The sequence below is a fragment of the Cyprinus carpio genome, chromosome A1, assembly GCF_018340385.1.
Source record: "Cyprinus carpio isolate SPL01 chromosome A1, ASM1834038v1, whole genome shotgun sequence".
Classification (NCBI taxonomy): domain Eukaryota; kingdom Metazoa; phylum Chordata; class Actinopteri; order Cypriniformes; family Cyprinidae; genus Cyprinus; species Cyprinus carpio.
In genome coordinates this window covers 34,524,405-34,543,958 of record NC_056572.1, presented here as the reverse complement: position 1 = coordinate 34,543,958, position 19,554 = coordinate 34,524,405, and the positions used below count along the sequence as shown (strand labels likewise).

At 36.8% G+C, this 19,554-nt stretch overlaps 1 protein-coding gene across 1 annotated transcript; it reads left to right on the top strand.

Moving 5' to 3' along the window:
* The first annotated feature begins 1 nt into the window (after position 1).
* Positions 2–19,238, top strand: LOC109070419 (adhesion G protein-coupled receptor E3-like). The gene is made up of 17 exons (XM_042765744.1): positions 2–19; positions 131–183; positions 504–554; positions 707–757; positions 890–940; positions 1,262–1,312; positions 1,636–1,686; positions 4,505–4,555; positions 4,711–4,761; positions 4,892–4,939; positions 5,064–5,079; positions 6,558–6,744; positions 6,880–6,999; positions 7,176–7,357; positions 7,458–7,619; positions 7,694–7,900; positions 19,002–19,238. The coding sequence occupies exons 1-17, from the start codon at positions 2–4 to the stop codon at positions 19,236–19,238; spliced, it is 1,587 nt and encodes a 528-aa protein (XP_042621678.1).
* The last annotated feature ends 316 nt before the right edge of the window (positions 19,239–19,554 follow it).

Here is a 19,554-nt window from a genome sequence, read left to right as displayed (position 1 = left end):
GATGATGCTGGACTGCACTGTAATATTGAATTACAACTGTCCATAATTAATATTGTCTTCATGAAAGAGCACAGTAATTGATATTCTGATTCTGATTTAAACATCTGTTTGTATTTGTTTTTTGTTTCAGTCTCTTTACAGCCAGTCACTCTTCCACAACATCTACGAGTTCAACATCTACAGGTGAGGATGATTCTGGAATGAATACAACCTTTTAAAAGAAACCCCTCATAATGATTTTTTTTCCCATGAATAACACAGTAATTCAGCATCAGATTCTGATTTAACATCTGTTTGTATTTGTTTTTGTTTCAGTCTTTTTACAGCCAGTCACTTCCACAGCATCTACTAGTTCAACATCTACAGGTGAGGATAATTCTGGAATAAATACAACCTTTTAAAAGAAACCCCTCATAATGATTTTTTTTTTTTTTTCGTGAAGAACACAGTAATTCAGCATCTGAGTCTGATTTAACATATGTTTGCATTTGTTTTTGTTTCAGCCTCTTTACAGCCGGTCACTTCCACAACATCTACCAGTTCAACTTCTACAGGTGAGGATGATTCTGGACTAAATGTGACCTTTTAAAAGAAACCCCTCTTAATGTTTTTTGTTTGTTTGTTTGTTTTTTGTTTTTCATAAATAACATAGTCATTTAGCATTTGAGTCTGATTTAACAGCTTTTTCCATCTGTCATCATTTCAGTTTCTTTACAGCCGGTCACTTCCACAACATCTACCAGTTCAACTTCTACAGGTGAGGATGATGCTGGACTGCACTGTAATATTGAATTACAACTGTCCATAATTAATATTGTCTTCATGAAGAGCACAGTAATTGATATTCTGATTCTGATTTAACATCTGTTTGTATTTGTTTTTGTTTCAGTCTCTTTACAGCCAGTCACTTCCACAACATCTACGAGTTCAACATCTACAGGTGAGGATGATTCTGGAATGAATACAACCTTTTAAAAGAAACCCCTCATAATGATTTTTTTTCCCATGAAGAACACAGTAATTCAGCATCAGATTCTGATTTAACATCTGTTTGTATTTGTTTTTGTTTCAGTCTTTTTACAGCCAGTCACTTCCACAGCATCTACTAGTTCAACATCTACAGGTGAGGATAATTCTGGAATAAATACAACCTTTTAAAAGAAACCCCTCATAATGATTTTTTTTTTTTTTTTCGTGAAGAACACAGTAATTCAGCATCTGAGTCGATTTAACATATGTTTTGCATTTGTTTTTGTTTCAGCCTCTTTACAGCCGGTCACTTCCACAACATCTACCAGTTCAACTTCTACAGGTGAGGATGATTTCTGGACTAAATGTGACCTTTTAAAAAGAAACCCCTCTTAATGTTTTTTTTTGTTTGTTTGTTGTTTTTTGTTTTTCATAAATAACATAGTCATTTAGCATTTGAGTCTGATTTAACAGCTTTTTCCATCTGTCATCATTTCAGTTTCTTTACAGCCGGTCACTTCCACAACATCTACTAGTTCAACATCTACAGGTGAGGATGATTATGGACTGAATGTAACCTTTTTAAAGAAACCCCTCAATTTTAATTTGAATAACACAATAATTCAACATCTAATTCTGATTTATCTGTTTTCATTATTTTTTCAGCCTCTTTACAGCCGGTCACTTCCACATCATCTACACGTTCTACTCCTACAGGTGAGGATGATTCTGGACTGAATGTAACCTTTTAAAAAAGAAAACCCTCTTAATGTTTTATTATTATTATTATTATTACTATTATAATTATGAATAACACAGTAATTCAGCATTTGAGTCTGATTTAATAGCTGTTTCCATCTGTTATCATTTCAGTTTCTTTACAGCCAGTCACTTCCACAACATCTACTAGTTCAACATCCACAGGTGAGGATGATGCTGGACTGCACTGTAATATTGAAGTACAACTGTCCATATTGTCATCTTATTCCATCTTGTAAATATTACAGTTAATTTATCTACAGTCACTTCCACAACATCTACCAGTCCCACAACTGCAGGTAAGCATGATGCTAGACTGAATGTGGCATTTCAAAAGAAATCCCTCATAATAATCTTTTTCATGAAGAAAGTCTTGGGTTACGCATGTAACCATGGTTCCCCAAGAGGGAACGAGACACAGCGTCCTCTAGCGGACACAATAGGGAATGCTGCCAGCATGACGGTGTCTGAAGCACGTGTAAAACAACGCCAATCCTATTGGTCCATGTGGCCCGTGACGTCAAAGGCAGATGCCGGGAAGCATAAAAGGGCACCTGCTGAATACGTCACTAACTTAGTTGTCTGAAGGAGACGTAAACAGGCAGGCCAAAGGCATGGCGAGGGTACGCTAAACCATAAAGCCTCTTGGGGAGCTCAAAGAGATCACTACTTAATTAAGGAAAGTAGCTGTTGAGCTAAAACACAGCTTTCCTCAGATAGCTATATCCTAAGGGTCTTATGAGGCTCGTAGCTAGCCCAAATAGCCAGGTAATGCCTTCCTGCAAAGCTGCCCAGACCAAAAAGAGTGGGTTATCTACTTAAAACCCTAGCAGGGGAAATGGCACTGTCTAGGCAAGGGCTCAAGGAGACCACTACTTAAAGACCCTAAGAAGGGGAGCAGTCACTGAGCTAGCACATAGCTATCCTCAGATACAGTAGCTATATACCTAGGAAGGAGCTACCAAAAGGGGGACCGAAACTACCCAAACCACAGATCCTCAGATAGCTAAGCTCTAGGAACAGCTAGCACATAGCTATCCTCAGATAGCTATGTTTCCATGAGAGGGCTCACTGAAACTTGCCAGTTTAAACATGGCTAGCCTCAGAAAGCTGTATCAAGTAAGTCCATCCTGCCATAACAGTGGCTGGAATATAACCACCTGCTATTGAGATCTGTAACAACATCAAAAAACATTTTAAATACCAAACAAATAAACATAATCACTGTGTTATCAACCAGGAGATCACAAGAGGGAGATCCAGACCATCAGTAAATGATTTGTTAAAGAACGAACACGTTAACAGCATTAGTCCAAGATCACAGCCTGATTTAAGCAGTGGCCATAACACTAGAGGGCTGGACACAGCTATCCTCGAAAAGCAGTTCCCTCAGATGAGGCTGAAGTTTGCCCAGACCACAGAGTGGGCCATCTACTTAAGACCCATAAGGGGAGACAGCACAGTCTAGGCAAGGGGCTCAAGGAGACCACTACTTAAAAACCCTTAAAGGGGAGCAATCTCCAAGCTGGAACACAGCTATCCTTGAATAGCAGATTCCTGAAGAAGACTTTAGTGCTCACTTGAGAGAGCTTGTGCCAAGGGGGAACCCTACTTAGTTATAGAAGCCAGGGTAGAACATAGCTGCCCTCAGACCACTATACTCCAGAGCAAAGCAAGCTTGAGCTGGAGCATAACCATCCACAGACAGCTACACTTTGAGCAGAGGCTGTTCACTGAAGGCTGTTCATGAAGAGGGGGGAGCATTCTACTCATCTCAAACTTACTAAGCAGGATTCAGAGGGACCACCGACTTAAAAATACCCAGAAGCCTTGGGAGGCAGCCCACTCCTAAAACCATCTGGCCCAGCACAGGAAGGAACATTCCCCATAACCACTCTATGTGCTGAAACACCCTGGGAGAGAAAGCTCGCAAGCATCTCTCAACAGGGTATTTAAATATATCCACACCTAGCGAGACTCTCCACACACAATAGCATGCATATTAGAGAGGCACAGCTGAGCTGAATATAGCTCCGCCTGTGATCTCACAAGATCAGGGCTGAAATGACTCTGTACTCACACTTCATCATCATAACATCCCAAATGCTGTCTGCGGGCATCTGACAACCCATTAAGAGAGGGTGTGTGGATCCCCCAGATAAAAGCAATAACCGTGAGCTGAGGTCAACTGTGCCATGGTAACGGCAGAACCGGGCCGTGAGACACAAACACTTTGTCCCGCATCCCCCGGGAATAGGAACAAACTTATAAAAACTTGTTACTTGTCATCTCTTGAGAAGAGGGACAAGCGCGAACTGAGTTTTCTCATTGGAAACACTCACAATGAGTGCATACAAAGCCCTCAAGCACCAAATGCACAAGCCCCTGACCAAGACACATGACGCATATAGATATTGTGTGTCTTCAAGTGTCCTCGGGCACAGAGGCACACACTTTCTACAACGCTCACCTCCCATGGTCTCTCACACGCACTTCAACCAGAACTGGAACCAGAACCATTGTCCTGAAGACAACAAAAGTTGGTGACGTATTCAGCAGGGGCTCTTATATGCTTTCGGGCATCCACCTATGATGTCGGGCCACGTGGACCAATAGGATTGGCATTGTTTCACACGTGCCTTAGACACCGGTCATGCTGGCAGCATTCCCAATTGTGTCCGCTAAAGGACGCAGCGTGAAGTTCCCTGGAAGGGGAATTTATTAGTTCATCCTTTGCTTCTCATTTAACATCTGTTTCGATCTGTTATTGGTTCAGTTCCTCTACAGCCAGTCACTTCTACAAAATCTACCAGTCCCGCTACTACGGGTTAGCATGATGCTAGACTGAATGTAACCTTTTAAAAGAAACCACTCAATGTTTTTTTTTTGTTGTTGTTTATTTGTTTGTTTATTTTTTTCATGAAGAATTAATTCAGCATCTGATTCCAATTTACCATCTGTTTTTATTTGTTATTTTTTCAGTCTCTTTACAGCTGATCTCTTCCACAACATCTACCATTTCTACTACTACAGGTGAGGATGATGCTGGACTGCACTGTAATATTAAAGCATAGCTGTCCATAGTTATAATTGTCTTCATGAAGAACACATTGATTCAACATCTGATTCTGATTTAACATGATTCCAATTGTTTTTGTTATAGTCTCTTTACAGCCGGTCACTTCCACATCTACACTTTCAACATCTACAGGTAAGGACAGTGTTTCACAGGACTGTAATATTGAAACACAACCCTCCATAATTATTAGTGCCTTCATGAATCTGAATTGGCACCTTATTCCATCTTGTAAATATCACTGGTCATTTACCTACAGTCATTTACTTCTACAGGTGAGTGGACTGGATGTGGCCTTTTTAAAGAAACCGTTCATAATGATCTTCTTCATGAAGAACACTTAACTTCATCACCTGAGTTTGATTTAACATCTGTTTCCACCTGTCACTGTTCCATTTCCTCTACAATCAGTCACTTCTACAACATCTACATTTGCAGGTGAGGATGATGCCGGACTTCCTTTCATCCCTTTCTGTTTTGGTGACAATTTCTTGTTAAAGTTGCAGTTTATTTAGAAACAGTCACTGACACATACACATGTTTAGTTTTTCTCCCAGGTTATTTAATAAACTAGCCATAAGCATATTTCCCTTACATTTTGTTTGTTATTAAATAAACTTCTACTGTTCGTCAAGTCCTTGGTCATACACACACGTGCATAATGTCAACAGCTCACTAGTTATAATCTTTGGTAATCCTCTGCAAACTTCAACAGCTGGTTGAACTGGCTCATTAGTTTTATTTAGTTTTTAAATTGAGCACTCTGCTTCAGCTGTGCATCTTACATCATCATCCTGGAACTAAAGTTCGATTCAGTTCACTTTGCGAACTAGCTCAACTGGTTATTTTCCACAAAAACTGTACTCAAGTAAAAGTAAAAGTGCTTATAGAAATATTTACTCAAGTAAAAGTAAAAGTAATATTCTGAATAGTTACTTCAGTAAGAGTAAAAAAGTATCAGATAAAAAACTTCTCAAGTAGTTAGTAACTAAATATACTCCAAAAGTATTAGTTACCCAAAAAAATTACCCAAGTAAATGTAATGAATTAAATGTAACTCGTTACTACCCACCTCTGGTCACCATTTAACCAGTGTTTGGGTCTTCTCTCTCACTCAGAACCCTGACACATTAATCCAGCCATTGTTACAGATCTCATGACCACAAATTCAACAGTCTGATCATAGTCACAGGCTGTCTAATATCATTAATGTTTGACTTTTGAAATGAACTTATTTATCTCATGTTGAGTTTTCTCATTCTAGATCTGAATACCACAAAACTAGAAGATTGTTAGGTAAGTTGAGATGAGTTTCTGATATTGTGAGTAGGGGGTCGGACTCATACCAACTTGAAACAACAACACAATAATGCAGAGTACACAGTTTTGTGTTTTTGTCAATTTCGTTGGTTATGTACATTCTGTATATATATAATATGTATATGATGATTTTTTTTTCTTTTACTTGGAGAATACCAACAATTAACCAAAGAAAGAAAGAAAGAAAGAAAGAAAGAAAGAAAATACCTTTTACTTATAAAGCTTATTTGTGATTTCAGACCACAGGAAAATGTGTAGAAAATCTTCTTGGCCTGATAGAGAACTCAACAGCTCAAGTGCTTCCTTTGAATGTAAGAGAAAAAGGACAAAAACCATCATTATTTGTCACATATATAGACGATTCTGTAGCGATACTTTCATTCTTTTGTTCCAATTTTACAAATAATCCTATTTATATGATCACTAAAAATAGGATGTGACAAAAATTTTGGATGTGGTCCTCAACGCTACAGAGGAGGTTGTAACCTCATCGTCAGCTGACCCAAAAAAACTTGTGTCACATGGAAACCGTCTGTTAAAAGCCAGCGAGAAACTCGTGTCCATGGTGGTGAAACAGACAAACACAAGTGAATATGTAAATTTTACTCTTGACACTGTGGGTAAGTGAAAACCAAACTATGAACAGACTGACTTAATGTGCTCAAGTCTAGAAGAGCTGTGAAATAACTTTTGACCTTTTTACATGACCTTATTGTTAATACGGTTTCATTCACATGACTGTATTTTTTAATCAGAGGGACAAGTCTTCATGGTTGGACCACAGGTCACCTTAGATAAAATCCCTCGACTCGACACGACAAATTCTTCTGTGGATATTGATCTCATTGGGATCGCCAAGAACAACAATGAAACAAGTACATTAAATGTCTTGATGTGATTTTATCAAAAAAAATAAATAAAATTGAAGAAAGAGACTTAATACCACTAAACCACATTTACTTAGGGTCTTATATTATTATTATTATTATTATTGTTGTTGTTGTTGTTGTTTTGTTGAATGGACATTTATTTATGAGTTTCTGTCACACAGGATCAGCTGCTGTGGCTTTCATGAGCTACAACACAATGGAGAATCTACTGAAGCCAGACTTCTTCAACACATCCAATGACACGATTAAAACCATGATGTCCACTGTGATCTCAGCTACTCTTCCCAAAACCACCAACACTAAACTAACCAAACCAGTCAACTTCACCCTCAAACACATCAGAGTGAGAGACTGAAATGTGCTTTTGTTTTATCAGAGCACTGATGAACATCTGAAAACATCTAATATTCAGTGTTCTAAGATATTCTTCTTGTTTTTTGCAGGAGTTTGATCCCAGCGGTTCTCTGGTCTGTGTGTACTGGAATATCAGCGAGTGGATTGTAGATGGTTGTTCTGTTTTAAAGACCAACAGCAGCTACACTGTGTGTTCCTGTGATCATCTGTCCACATTCGCTCTCATCATGCAAACCAGCCGCCCACCAAAGGTACAGAACATTTCTAGTGAACACTGAAGAGCAGCACAGATTTGGCACTCATGTTCTCTCACATGTTTTCTCAGAGCGACTCACTGATGGATCTGTTGAATTTGGTGTGTGTGATCGTGGGGCTGGTGTTCTTCAGTTTGGCCCTGTTGACCTTTGCCCTTTGTCAGTGGAGTCCTGGAGTGAATAATGTGGCACGAATCAACATCTGCATCAGTCTTCTGTTGGCTCACCTTCTGTTTCTGCTCACACAGCGGTTCCTGAGCCTCATACAGCCTCTGCAGGTGAGAATGATGAAGGAGCCCTACAGCTCAGCACAGTCTGTCTGAGAATCATCATAACTGTCTCTCATGGTCTCCAGGTGTTGTGTGCCATGATCTCAGGACTTCTGCACTTCCTCTTTCTCTCCGGATTTGTGTGGATGTTCATTGAAGCTGTGCTGCTCTTCATCTGTGTGGAGAACCTATCACAGATCCGCTCCATTAATAGGGCGGTGCTTAGCAGTGGATTCCTGTGTGTAATGGGATATGTGGTTGCTCTGGTTGTGGTGGCTGTGTCTGTTGTGGTGGATCCTAAAGGCTATGGAAGTGAAATGTGAGTTCAGTTGGAGTAACTCTTTGCTAAACAACTTCATCCATGTTTGTATATTTGTTATTTTACTGTATCTTCCTCCAAACAGGTGCTGGATAAAAATAGATAAAGGCTTCATCTCAAGTTTTCTGGGACCTGTTTGCATGATACTAACAGTAAAAAAACAATTTAATTTTTCTTTTATTAAAAGGAAAACAATGGAATTAATTAGGTTTTTTTACTTTTTTTTTTTACTTTGCAGACAAACACGATTCTCTTCATCAAGATCATCATCACTCTGAACTCAACTCTCAAAAATCTCAACTCTGATGTTTCACAGATAAAACAAACCAAGTAACAAACATTATGACTCACGTGATTTAATCAGTCTATAAAAAAGAACATGTAGTCAATAAAGACACATTAACTCTCTTTCTCTGTTTCTCTGCAGGATCATGGCGTTTAAAACACTGGCTCAGTGTGTGGTTCTTGGTTGCTCCTGGATTCTGGGTTTCTTCACTAATGGCAGTAAGGTGCTGGAGATCCTCTTCCTGATCTTGAACTCCCAGCAGGGAACCTTCATCTTCCTGATCTATTGTGTCCTCAATAATGAGGTCAGATATTTTTCCGTCCTACTCTATAAATACATCAATAAACCTCCGGAGACAGTATAAGAAGAAGAAGAAAAAAATAACCTCAGTGTTCACGTCTGAAAATGCACACCCCTTTAAACACCTTTTCATAGCAGTTTATCATAAGCAAACATTCTGGTTCATGAGTTTTCAGAAGTTGAAGGTGAAGTCACTCAGCTCCTCTCTTCTCATTCTCGTTCAGGTCAGGCAGCAGTACAGGAACTTCTTCAGATGTCTTTGCTGTGGACACAAACAACACTGAGGACCACAGAATCATCTTCAGAGAGAGAGAGAGAGAGAAAAAAATACTGCCATTATTATTTCAGGTTGTTAAGCTTACAGTAAAATACACAACAGAATCAATGTTTTTCAATATTAGTCTCACCTCTTTTTTGTTTGTTAGAGAGAAAAAAAAAAACTTTACCAGTGTCCCAATATTAGAGCTGTACTAATGTACTATTGATGTTCTTTTGATGATCTCTCTTTACTCAAGGTTTTCATTGGTAGAGGGCAAAAAATCTGTGTTCACAGTCTCCTTTACATTGTGTGGGATCATCATTAAAGAAAATTTTAGATTAATATTATGTTATGTATTATCTCAAAAAATAAAATTGTTAAACTTGCACAATTATTACAGTTATTTATTTATATATTTAAATAAGCTTCCACTTGATTGTTTATGATGTAAGTGACTTAAAAATGAGAAGGACAATAGAAGCAATTAAACCAACAAAAGGACAATATATAAGTGCTTTTGCAAGTCTAAGTTATCTAACACATTATGTATGCATATACACACACACACACACACACACACACACACACACACACACACACACACACACACACTGTTGGGGGTAACGCACTACAAGTAATGCAAGTTACATAATCAAATTACTTTTTTCAAGTAACTAGTAAAGTAATGCATTACTTTTTAATTTACAAGAAAATATCCAAGTTACTTTTTCAAATAAGTAACGCCAGTTATTTATTTCCTATTTATTGATTGAAAGCTTTCCTGTCCCCATGTTGAGAGAAATCAGGAGTAAGGTGTTACTGTAGTTCTAGAATAAATGTGAACATGCATTAATTCATCTCACTCACAAAAAAAAAGAAAAAAAAATCTGATTAAGTTTTTCTCTAAATTAATAAAAACAGTTAAAAACAACTCAGAATATGACTCAAAGCTGCAATAATTAAATATGTTAAATAATACAAATATCCTTTATGTATTTAATCCCATTTTATTAACCAATTTGCTACTGACCTTCGATGATCCAATACTAATAAGCAAAAAACACAAGATAAATAATAATTTCTTCTTATTTTTTTATTGCTGAAGAGTATTGAACTGTCTTCTTCTGCGTTCTGCTTTACAGATGTAAATTTACATTTTCTTCAACCTGAGGCTTTTGGTGTGAAAGGGCTTTTACATTTGCCAAAATAGAACTTTTTATATTAAAATCAAACAAGCAAGTCCAGCCCAGATTTAAAAAGTAATGCAAAAGTAACGTAATGCATCACTTTCACTAAAAAGTAACTAAGTAACGTAATTAGTTACTTTTTTAGGAAGTAACACAATATTGTAATGAATTCCTTTTAAAAGTAACTTTCCCCAACCAGTTCTTTCTGGTCCTAGAATTGGCTGATAAGAGTGCGATATTAGAGTGATAACAGAACTCCCCCAACCACTGTTTGTATTAGAGGCAAACTCCTTGTGTCCATTTACTTTACATCAAAACAGAGTCAGGAATAACATAAGACTGCAGTCGTTGTTACACACTTAATTTCTTTAACTCTGACACAATGCCTTAAATTCCCCTTACTAAAACAACACACGTTTAGCGTGACTGCCCAGATTAGTTCAATTTAACGATGTCATTACCTTAAAATTAGTTATCATTTGTTAACTGTTGCCGACACCTAATTTTACAGAGGGAAAGTCATGAAACCAGCCGTGGTTGAATGTTATGTCAGAATTAAATAAAATATATTTTTTAATGAATTCTTAACATTAATTATTATCAAACAATTATATTAACTGGTAACATATAAATCATATTGTAGGCTTTATAGATTTTTATAATTCATTATCTTCTTGTCGATCCACCGGTTCACATTTACAACAAACATGCCCCTACCCCAAAAGGGTCTTGCCCCCATTTTGATAGCTCTGCCTCACAAGTATGCAACCCAGGCAATGATTAGTTCTGTGAAACAAAGCAAAACGAATGTTACACCGTGTCTACACCGGATGTGAGTGGCACGGCATGACACAATACTATAGAACTCTATATAATCAGTGATGCTGTCTACACCATATACACTGTAAAAAATGATTCACTTTATTTACTCAATAAAATTGTTTAAAATTGTATATCCTATATTATTAAGTAAATTTAACACATTAGAATTAATTGGAAATAATCAAATTAGATGCTTACAAGCAACCATTCAAAATGATTAGAGGAACATGAAAAAATTAAGTAAAATTTACACAAAAATATTGATTTCATTGAGAAAAAAAAACGGGAAAAAAACACTATGCTAAAGAATACTATGTTATACATGCCAGGCCAGTAGTTGGCGATCATGAAACACCCTTTGAAAACATTATATGTATGCACATGATGTCAACTTTTTTACAAATTCACATTTTTGTTGCTTACATAGATATGATACAGGCATAATGTTCAGAAGTTTGTGTCCTTCAGTCCCTCAAAACATAGTTATTGAAGACACCTAAAGTTCACAAACAGAATCACTGAACGAGAAAAGGGTAAATGGTATAGGGTTACCATTATAGTGGTCAGTGTTTGCTTTAGTTGGGCTCTGGACTTTTTAATATTACATTTTGTATGGTTGTTGTAACTGATTATAACAGCTAGATATGCCAAGAGTAAAGCTGTTCAGGTGGTGTTGGTTAAGATTTTACGTAATCATTGTTTGGCCTGAGTGTTATAAATAGAGCCTGTTCTCTGAGTTAAATTAACATTCAATGTAGCAGCCCCTGTAATTCAACAATAGAAAACCTGAAATCTCCTGTTCAATCCAGAGTTTAAGAATTCTGATTAAGAAAAAAAAAAATTGTAGTGGGGAAGGGAAACCTTCTTTTAGACACACAGTGACATCAAGAACCAGCGTATGAATCTCAAGAATGGTGACGAACAGCATATTCAGATTAACAGATGAACTGTAAGCATCACAAAACAAGCTACTAAAAATTGCATAAAAAAGTAAAAATAAAAGAAAATATTAAGAATAAATCTTAAGACATCTCATAATCTCATAATTTATTCATGCCGCAAAGCATGATGGGAGCCATAAATGATTTTTGATTGGTGGAATCCAGAATGCAGTGCAACATGCTTTTTGATGGTCACCATTGTTGAGGTTCTCAGCCTGATTCTTGATCTCTGTTGCCTAAATGAAATACATTTTCTTTTTTTTAAATTTATAAAAACATATCAAACTAAGAAAAAACAAAAAAAACCAGAAAATACCAGACCTTATACTGTACAGACAAAGGTCTGTTGTTGATAAGACACAACCAACTCAGAAATCCATATCAAACGATGTCAAAACAAACAACACCAGATGATCTTATTCTTTATTGGCTTGTCTAACTGCTGTATCACAATTACAGCAATCAAAAAAATTGTTTAAAAGTTTAAGGGCCCAAGAGCCCAACTAAAGCAAACACTGACCACCGTAATGGTAACCAAAATGTAGATTATGCTCCTTCAGTGATTCTGTTTGTTAACATCAGGTGTCTTCAATAACTCTGTTTTGGGGGCTTGAAAACACAAGCTTTTGAACACTATGCCTGTATCATCTCCATGTAAGCAACAAAAACATGAATTTGTGAATTACATTTTTGCGCTGTGTGTTTCTTATCACTAACTACTGGCCTGGTATGCATAACATAGTATTCCTTAGCATAGTGATTTGTTTTTTCTTTCTCAAAGAAATGTTTTTTTGGTTTTTTTTTTGTGTTTTGTTTTAAAAACTTTACTTATTTTTTTGTGCTATTTGACCTCATTTTGAATGGTTAATTTTTAAGCATCTCACTTGATTAATTCTAATGAATTCTTATGTGTTAAATTTAATTAATAATATTGCTTGTAATCTGTTTGCCACAATTTTATTAAGTAAATATAGTGTATTATTTTTAACAGTGTACACCAACTACGCACACATCTCCTATCATGTATGCCTATGAAAGACGATCGAACCAATCAGAGTAGGTATGGGGCGGGTTAACATGTGCAACCCCGCCTCTATATGCAGGCTGCAGCCGGTGCTTCTCGTTTTTATCCAACAAAACCAATATTTTTGTATACATTTTACTTATTTTTTTCATGTTATTTTACTCATTTTGAATGATTGCTTGTAAGCATCTCATTTGATTAATTCTAATTAATTCTAATGTGTTAAATTTAATTAATAATATTGCTTGTAATCTGTTGCCACAATTTTATTGAGTAAATATAGAGTATCACTTTTTACAGTGTAGATGTATATACATATCTACACTGGATGTGGCACGGACACGACAAATCCCCGACAGAAAACTGCTGCTCCATTCTATTCATGACGTATTGACACTAATTTCAAATGATTTACAACGGTCGCTTTGTTGCATCCAGTGTACTAGGGTGAGCGTGATTTCACCGAGTACAACATGTTCCTGGATCAACATCCTTGTTGATCCTGGAACAACATTCCAATCAACCAATCAGAACTGAGATATAACTTTTCAGGAAATATCTGTTTTAGGCTTACAATCAGGGTTAGGTGCTTCTACACTCGTGTTAATCAGCTATCATTTCACATTGATTTTAGTAATAAATTATGGGTAGGGTTAGGTTTAGGGGTAGGGATTGGGTTAAGTCAATAATGTTGATCCAGGATCATCAAAAGATGTTGATCCAGGAACATGCCTTACTTGGCAAAATCACGGCGACCAGTGTACTAGACAGACTTTAGCTGTTGCAGTGCAGACATGCTGTTACTCACCTATCGAGAAGAAACAAAGCAACCCTGGCTTCTGATCGAAGGCCTTCCGCTCCTTGAGTTCTCTCCAGTGCATATATATATATGCACAGTGGCACAGCTTCTGCATTGTTTTGTGTAGTACTTCAATTGTTTTAATACAAATATTTTCTTAATAGTGTTCAGTACAGTAATTTTCTATACATCTAAATCAGTACTTTAAACATTTGTTGTCAATGAGCTATTACAACTTAAAAAAAAAAAGTATCAGTGGCATGAGACAGTAAGATATTTAATTATGTACTATGTAAGATGCTTGCAATCATTGCTTTAATGGTATTCATAATTTCTGCTTAAATACAGTCATTATCTACTTGTATGATTTGTATTATCCAGGAACTGCACAAATACTGTGGCATATGGACATTACTCTCTTTATTTGAGCTGGCCCAAATCCAGCCCACATTTGGCCCAAATCACCATAACAGGAATCCTCATCTGGTCCACATGCAGAAAAAACGGATTTCCAATGGGTCTGGGCCAGATGATTTTTGCTATCAGTGGGTGAAAAACATGAACAAATTGAAGAAAATCTTACATTTGTTTTTAAACAAGCTTTTCAAAAGAATTTGGTTTAACTGTATAAGTGGTATAAATATAGAGTTGCTTTGCTTTGTTTCTGAACTGGCCTAATAAATGTTTATCTTTTATTATCTGTTGGCTGCATTGTTACTGTTGTCATATTGTGTGATTAAAAAAATAAAAAATAAAAAATACATTTTGGGTTAATTTAACCTAGCAGTAGGCCTAATTTCAAATCAATATTTGAATTAGATATGTTTATTGATGTATTACCAGATATATAATGTATGACCTACTGTGTATATATATATATATATATATATATATATATATATATATAAAAAAAACATTTCAGAGCAATTTGTTGTAGCCACTTAGAAGCACAAGCACGTAGAAAGACTTAAACACAGAACAAATGTATATTTGCACAGTAATTACAGAGAAAAATATTGTTTGATGGCCAAATTAAACCCTCTATAAAAACATCCACTGAAATACAAATGTTGTATTGTGTATTGTTTCTGTGAACAGCTGGAAAGAGGTTAACTTGTTTTTAGCTGCATTGAAATTTGATGGTATATGCAAAGTTATTTGGTGATAGTGGTGTTGGAAAGTTGCTGGTGTGACTCAGCTGAGATCGACGAATAAGCTTTCATGAGGTAAGTAGGCTCGTGAATTATAAATTATAGCAGAAATTCATTTCACTAGATGTCCAGTTTTGTTGTTCAGTAATCTCCGTCATGTATCCTTTAATAATAGAATGGTTAAAAAAAAAAAAAAAAAAAAATACCTAGGCCTATAATAAAATAGGTCTACCAATATAAAATAATAAAAAAGTATCGTCTTTCAAAATCACTCCCAAACATGAGATTGTTGTTTAGGCCATTCATGCCACATGATATTAGAATAGGTACCACTTAGTCTCAAAATACTTACAGTATAAATGATTTATAATTTTACAGATTGTTACCCCTTTATTCCCCAAACATCACATATTATTCCCTTATACCTAAATATAGGTACTGAATAGGTACAAAAGAAAAAAGGTTACGTTGTAACTTCAGTTTACTTACACAGTTCTTTGCAGGTTGTGTATCTGGTTGTTAACCCCTTATTACCCAAACGTAACACATTGTTCACTTATACCTACACGTACATTATAGGTACACTATAATTACAGAAACATACATCGTAAATTCAGTATACTTACATAGTTCTTTCTGGGTTGTTATCTAAAGCGTTATCCCACCCTCAATACCACGACTGAGGTGAGACCCTTGAGCAAGGCACTGAACCCACAACTGGGGGTAAGGCCGCAGCAGTATGGCTGCGAGAAGCACCCTGCTGCAGCCTGCAGATCGAGGCGGGGCTGCACCTGGGGCGGGGTTGCACGTGCAGCCCTGCCCCATACCTACTCTGATTGGTTCGATCGTCTATCATAGACATACATGATAAGAAATGTGTGTGTAGTTGGTGTAGGACAGAGTATGTTGATTAAAAAGCTAAAAATGCTGTGCAGTTTTATAAAGCCTTCATTATAATGCACAGAAGAAAAAAAAACATTAGTCTGTACCTCTCCATGTCTGTGAAATGATTGTTTTGTTAAATTAAGCTGATTTTAAGGCTAACAGACGAACAACCCACCACATTTAGTAAATTAATTCGGTTTATTATCCACAGTGGGAGGATCAGGCCTTTAGATAGAAAAATGAATTATGAATTAAATAATTTTTGAAAGTTTTAATTTTTCATATCATCAGAGTATGAGAAAGGAAATGAAAATGATGTATCAGTATTGTTTTAATTTATATAACATGACATATTGTTACATATAATAATCTGTAATGCAGTTGATAAATGACACTGCAATAATGTGTCTGTGTGCCATTTCAATTTTTATAAAACTTGAATTTTCTATATTGCAATTTTCCTCCCCTTTATTTCAGGAAAATATGCTGCTCCTCATTATTTTAAAGTGAAGAAATCGAGAAACTTTTATTTCTACCGGTCGTGAGGATTCTGAAAGGACATACCTGTAATCTGTTGCTATTAATGAACGTAATTTCATGATCATCATGCTCTTATTTTAGTGCATTTGTGTCACAGCCATTGCAGTCAAATATTGAGATAAACTTTATAAAGTATCATCTATTTATATTAAATTAATATATTAAATTGGTATCTTCTCCGATACCCATTTTACAACCATTATTGAGCCGATTCTTTTCAATCAGCTGGAATGATTCGGAACATTCTACAAACCCGATTCCAAAAAAGCTGGGACACTGTACAAATTGTGAATAAAAACAGAAAGCAATGATGTGGAAGTTTCAAATTTTAATATTTTATTCAGAATACAACATAGATGACATTAAATGTTTAAACTGAGAAAATGTATCATTTTAAGGGAAAAATAAGTCGATTTTAAATTTCATGGCATCAACACATCTCAAAAAAGTTGGGACAAGGCCATGTTTACCACTGTGTGGCATCCCCTCTTCTTTTTATAACAGTCTGCAAACGTCTGGGGACTGAGGAGACAAGTGGCTCAAGTTTAGGAATAGGAATGTTGTCCCATTCTTGTCTAATACAGGCTTCTAGGTGCTCAACTGTCTTAGGTCTTCTTTCTCGCATCTTCCTCTTTATGATGCACCAAATGTTTTCTATGGGTGAAAGATCTGGACTGCAGGCTGCCCATTTCAGTACCCGGATCCTTCTTCTACACAGCCATGATGTTGTAATTGATGCAGTATGTGATCTGCCATTGTCATGTTGGAAAATGCAAGGTCTTCCCTGAAAGAGACGACGTCTGGATGGGAGCATGTGTTGTTCTAGAACTTAGATATACCTTTCAGCATTGATGGTGCCTTTCCAGATGTGTAAGCTGCCCATGTCACACGCACTCATGCAACCCCATACCATCAGAGATGCAGGCTTCTGAACTGAGTGCTGATAACAACTTTGGTTGTCCTTGTCCTCTTTAGTCCGGATGACATGACGTCCCAGTTTTCCAAAAGGAACTTCAAATTTTGATTCGTCTGACCACACAACAGTTTTCCACTTTGCCACAGTCCATTTTAAATGAGCCTTGGCCCCAGAGAAAAACGCCTGCGCTTCTGGATCATGTTTAGATATGGCTTCTTTTTTTGACCTATAGAGTTTTAGCCAGAAACGGTGAATGGCACGGTGGATTGTGTTCACTGACAATGTTTTCTGGAAGTATTCCTGAGCCCATGTTGTGATTTCCATTACAGTAGCATTACCTGTATGTGATGCAGTGCCGTCTAAGGGCCCGAAGATCACGGGCATCCAGTATGGTTTTCCGGCCTTGACCCTTACGCACAGAGATTGTTCCAGATTCTCTGAATCTTTGGATGATATTATGCACTGTAGATGATGATAACATCAAGCTCTTTGAAATTTTTATCTGAGAAACTCCTTTCTGATATTGCTCCACTATTTTTCGCCTCAGCATTGGGGGAATTGGTGATTCTTTGCCCATCTTGACTTCTGAGAGACACTGCCACTCTGAGAGGCTCTTTTTATACCCAATCATGTTGCCAGTTGACCTAATAAGCTGCAAATTGGTCCTCCAGCTGTTCCTTATATGTACATTTAACTTTTCCGGCCTCTTAATCCTACCTGTCCCAACTTTTTTGGAATGTGTAGCTCTCATGAAATCCAAAATGAGCCAATATTTGGCATGACATTTCAAAATTTCTCACTTTCAACATTTGATATGTTATCTTTTATTCCATTGTGAATAAAATATAAGTTTATGAAATTTGTAAATTATTCCATTACTTTTTTACTCACAATTTGTACAGTGTCCCAACTTTTTTGGAATCGAGTTTGTAAGTTTAACGTGTTCACGCGTTAAGTGTTTTCCTCCCATAGAAAACCATAGCCTAAAAGGAAAATGCTTAACGTGGCGTAATGCATTAAAACGTGTTTTAAAAAGCTGACCTAACTCAGTAAACATTTTTAACAAAGCATTCTATTTACAGACAAGCAGGTTATGGGAGGAAAATGCTTAACGCCTAATTAATCGCGTTGCGTTCGTATTCTGGGCTCATAACTGCTTGTCTGTGAATATAATGCTTTATTTATAATTTGTTTACTGAGTTTGGTCTTTTTAAAACACTGTTTTAATGCATAAGTCCACGTACTTTCACGTTAAATGCTTTTGAATGTCCCAATGATTAATTTGTGAATTTGACTTGTCCAGATTAAACTTGCAGTAAACATCTCTTGATTCAATTATAGTGAGTCAAATTAACAATAAACAACTGCATTATAGTAAAGGCTTTGTAAAACTGCACAGCATTTTTAGCTTTTTAATCAACATACTCTGTCCTACACCAACTACACACACATATTTTTTATCATGTATGTCTATGAAAGACGATCAAACCAATCAAAGTAGGTATGGGGCACGTGCAACCCCGCCTCGATCTGCAGGCTGCAGCCGGGTGTACTTGGGCTTTCCTGAGCTACAACATGATGGAGAATCTACTGAAGCCAGACTTCTTCAACACATCCAATGACACGATTAAAACCATGATTCTCTCTGAGAATCATCATAACTGTCTCTCATGGTCTCCAGGTGTTGTGTGCCGTGATCTCAGGCCTTCTGCACTTCCTCTTTCTCTCCGGCTTTGTGTGGATGTTCATTGAAGCTGTGCTGCTCTTCATCTGTGTGAAGAACCTATCACAGATCAGCTCCAAAAAGAGGGAGGTGCTTAGCAGTGGATTCCTGTGTGTGATTGGATATCTGGTTGCTCTGATTGTGGTGTGTGTGTCTGTCGGTCTGGTTCCTGAAGGCTACGGCAGTGAACAGTGAGTTGTTGTTGTTGTTGATGAAGTTAATTTGATTAGAAGGAAATAAAGCTGATCTGGGGTTTTGTGACATTTTTACTATCAGATAAAAACTGTGACACAGCCTGTATCAATGTCATGCACAAAATTAAAATCTGCAGTATTTCACCAGTCAACACTTGAAATAGAATTTGTGACAAATTCATTCAGCTATATTGTTTGTTCTCTCTCTCTCTCTCTCTCTCTCTCTCTCTCTCTCTCATTTCCGGTGTGACCGTGTGACTGCTGAGTGTGAGAGGAGCGTTTGCGTGTGAATTGGATCTCGTGAGTGAATTCTTTTT

Coding starts and splice junctions, on each gene's coding strand:
- LOC109070419 (XM_042765744.1), top strand. Junction 4,556..4,710: donor TACCAGTCCCGCTACTACGG/GTTAGCATGATG, acceptor TTATTTTTTCAG/TCTCTTTACAGCTGATCTCT. Junction 4,762..4,891: donor TACCATTTCTACTACTACAG/GTGAGGATGATG, acceptor TTTTTGTTATAG/TCTCTTTACAGCCGGTCACT.